This window comes from Bufo gargarizans, chromosome 3, assembly GCF_014858855.1.
Source record: "Bufo gargarizans isolate SCDJY-AF-19 chromosome 3, ASM1485885v1, whole genome shotgun sequence".
In the NCBI taxonomy this organism is placed as follows: Eukaryota; Metazoa; Chordata; class Amphibia; order Anura; family Bufonidae; genus Bufo; species Bufo gargarizans.
Genome location: NC_058082.1, coordinates 432,144,913 through 432,148,153, shown reverse-complemented (window position 1 = coordinate 432,148,153; position 3,241 = coordinate 432,144,913). Strand labels below are relative to the sequence as shown.

The window sequence follows — 3,241 nt, the reverse complement described above, 5'->3', positions numbered from 1 at the left end:
CGACCATTTGCGGCTATTGTGTCTGCAATCCTTCTCCTACGTTTGAGGCGTAGGAGAGAGAGCAGGCGACGCTTCTGGGTCCATCCTGTCATTGCCAACCGACAGGAAAGGGGACAGTTCTGGGCACTGTACGAGACCCTCCGGGCCCATGAAGACAAATTGTGGGCATACACGCGGATGTCCATCACCAGGTTAGTACAAATACAATAGTTCTATGAGTGGGGTTACAATTATGAAGGTACCATTTTTTAATTAGCTATTGTTAACCCTCACCATTTTCGTTTGCAACAGCTTTGATGAGCTCCTGGGGTTGTTGGGCACCCATTTACAACGTCAGGACACATTCATGCGGGACAGTATTCCACCAGCGGAAAGACTGATCATAACTTTGCGGTAATTAGACTGTAATTGTGGCCTAATAAAGCATTTGCATTGTGTGTTGACTGTATATTAGTGTGGGCTTAGTTATTTTTTACTTGTGGCTGTGATGTTTCAAGTGTTTTTGAGGGGGGATTGTATGTGTATGCTTTTTACATTTTGCATATAGATACCATACATAGTTTCCCCACATTTTTCCTTAGCAAACAATCTGTTCTAAATAAGAGTTCAAAAATGTTTGCAAAAGTTTTTATATTTTAGAAAAGTAATCACATCTTACAGTTCCTCAAACAATTTGCAAACTGGGTTTAACACAATCAACAGAACTTTTGTAAATTTTAAATAAAAATTAATCGGTAATGTACCGATCTTAACAATGAAGGAAGAACACCCCTGATGCACCAAATTAAGTATGCCACTTCTCACAGGTTTTGGTATTGTGGCTCGTTATCCCGCATGGGCTCTCTCATTCCGCCTGATTGCTGGCCAGGTTGCATTTGAGTGGTGGTGGAGGTGTTGGTGCCCATGCTAGTGGAGGCATAGCTGTATGATGATTGTGGTTGTGTGTGCCACGTGTCGTGAGGGTGTGGTATGTTAGTTTGTGGGTATGTTTGTGATGTGTATGTGTGAGTGGGTGGTGGATATTGTGGTGGATGTTGTGGTGGATATTGTGGTGGATGTGGTGGTGGATGTGGTGGTGGATGTTGTGGTGGATATTGTGGTGGATATTGTGGTGGATGTGGTGGTGGATGTTGTGGTGCATTGTTGGGCTGTGTGATGTCATCATGTGGAATGAAGCTGTCTAGGGCCCTTGTTAAGGTTTCCCTCGCTTCAGTATTGCGACTTGGGGGAACTAGCAGCATTCTAGCCTCCAAACTCAGTAAGAAATGGGCATCACTAGTGAGTTTGGTTGCAGGATGCGCAAGTGCATCCAGGCATGCAATTAGGCGGTCCTCCTGGCGATCGGATCTTTTCCGTTTTGGACGGTGAGTCTGAATGTTTTCCGGATCCACGACAGGTGGTGCAGGCTGTGAGGGTGTTTGGAATGTAGGGGTGGGATCGGGTGGAGGCGGACTTAGTGGCCCCGTAGATGCACAGGCCTCACTGTCCCTGGTGACGTCCTCCTCTTCCTCCTCCTGCTGTTGTCTTTTCGACCAGCTACTATCGGTGCTGTGAACATGAAAATATACATAAGTATGCGCAAGATATGAAAGTGAATGCATGTCATACCACACCCTCTCCTGCATGTGTATGCCCTGGACTCACCTACGCATTTCAGTGCATGGGATTAGAAAGGCCATTTCCTCCGCATGGACATAGCTGGACCGTGCACTTGGCGAAGCTCCACTCCTCTGTTCCTTCTCTTTGCGCCGATGACGAATGAAGGCATCTTTGAGGCTCTTCCACTTGCTTTTTAGGATGTTTACTATAATACAAATAAAATTACATCCTTTAATTGTATTTTTTGCTTTACACTCATTTTTTACAGCTATTTAGCTACAGGCCAATCGTTGACCAGTCTGCACTACGCCTTCCAGATCGGGAAATCCACAGCCAGTGTGATTGTGAGGGAAACCTGCAGCACCATTTGGCAGGTCCTTCATGCTGTTGTGATGGGCCAACCAAACAAGGAGGAGTGGATGAAAATAGCGGATACTTTTCAAAATACCTGCAATTTCCCGAACTGTGTCGGAGCAATTGATGGAAAACACATCCGCGTTCTGAAGCCAATGAGGAGTGGCAGTCAGTTTTTTAATTATAAAAAATACTTTTCGTTTGTTCTTTTTGCGGTATGTGATGCCAACTATTCTTTTCGTTATATCGATGTGGGGTCCTATGGCAGCAGCTCGGACTCTGCTGTTTTTGGCCATTCTGAGTTTGGTCAATTGCTCAGTAGTAATGCCCTTGACCTTCCCGGAAACACCACACTGCCTGGCACCAGTTATCCCTCTATGCCTTTTGTTTTTGTGGGTGACGAGGCATTTGGTCTAGGTGAGCACCTTATGAGGCCATACTCCTCCCGTAATTTATGCATTAAGCGGCGTGTTTTTAACTATCGCCTGACCAGAGCACGCAGGGTGGTGGAATGTGCATTTGGCATCTTAGCCAACAAATGGCGAGTTCTGCACTCTCCCATAAATTTGAAATTGGAGACCGCCATCTCGGTTGTGAAGGCAGCATGTGCTCTTCACAATTTTGTCCGAGAAAGGGATGGCTTCAATTTTGATGATTCGTTGAGCCATTCCATGGAGAGCCAGAATCGCAGAGGTGTGCGTGGGACCACACATGCTGCGGCCATTCGGGACCACTTTGCGGCTTATTTTATGTCGCCACAGGGGGAGTTACCGTGGCAAATGCAAGCCATTTAATGGTATATTATTTAGTATTTTGCATCTGCTCAAATTGTTTCTGTTACTTGTAATATTCATTTTTCGTTGGTTATTGTAATGGGTTAAATAAAATATTTGAAGAGCGAATTAGTGCAATGGCGTGTTTTCCCCGATATCGTGCCCCTTGTAGGAGCCCCAATAGTGCCCGCCAATCCTCGTCCTTTAACAAGGGAAAACAATGTGGGCGGAATTAGGGATCCCATTTATGTGCCTAATACTCGTCCATTAAAACAAGGGAAAACAATGTGGGCGGAATTAGGGATCCCATTTATGTGCCCAATACTGGTACTATATAGCAGTGTTTCCCAACCAGTGTGCCTCCAGCTGTTGCAAAACTACAACACCCAGCATGCCTGGACAGCCTTTGGCTGTGCGGGCATGCTGGGAGTTGTAGTTTTGCAACAGCTGGAGGCACACTGGTTGGGAAACACTGCTATATACACATACAATCACCTATCATGTGCCAGTGCTGC

The 3,241-nt window shown here is 45.7% G+C and overlaps 1 protein-coding gene across 1 annotated transcript; it reads left to right on the top strand.

Annotated features, from left to right (window-relative positions):
- Window positions 1-267: 267 nt before the first annotated feature.
- On the top strand, window positions 268-2,780 carry LOC122933301 (protein ALP1-like). Its single transcript, XM_044288212.1, has 2 exons — window positions 268-393; window positions 1,868-2,780. Exons 1-2 carry the CDS (start codon window positions 347-349, stop codon window positions 2,745-2,747), a joined length of 927 nt encoding a protein of 308 aa, XP_044144147.1. The 5' UTR covers window positions 268-346; the 3' UTR covers window positions 2,748-2,780.
- Window positions 2,781-3,241: the final 461 nt, after the last annotated feature.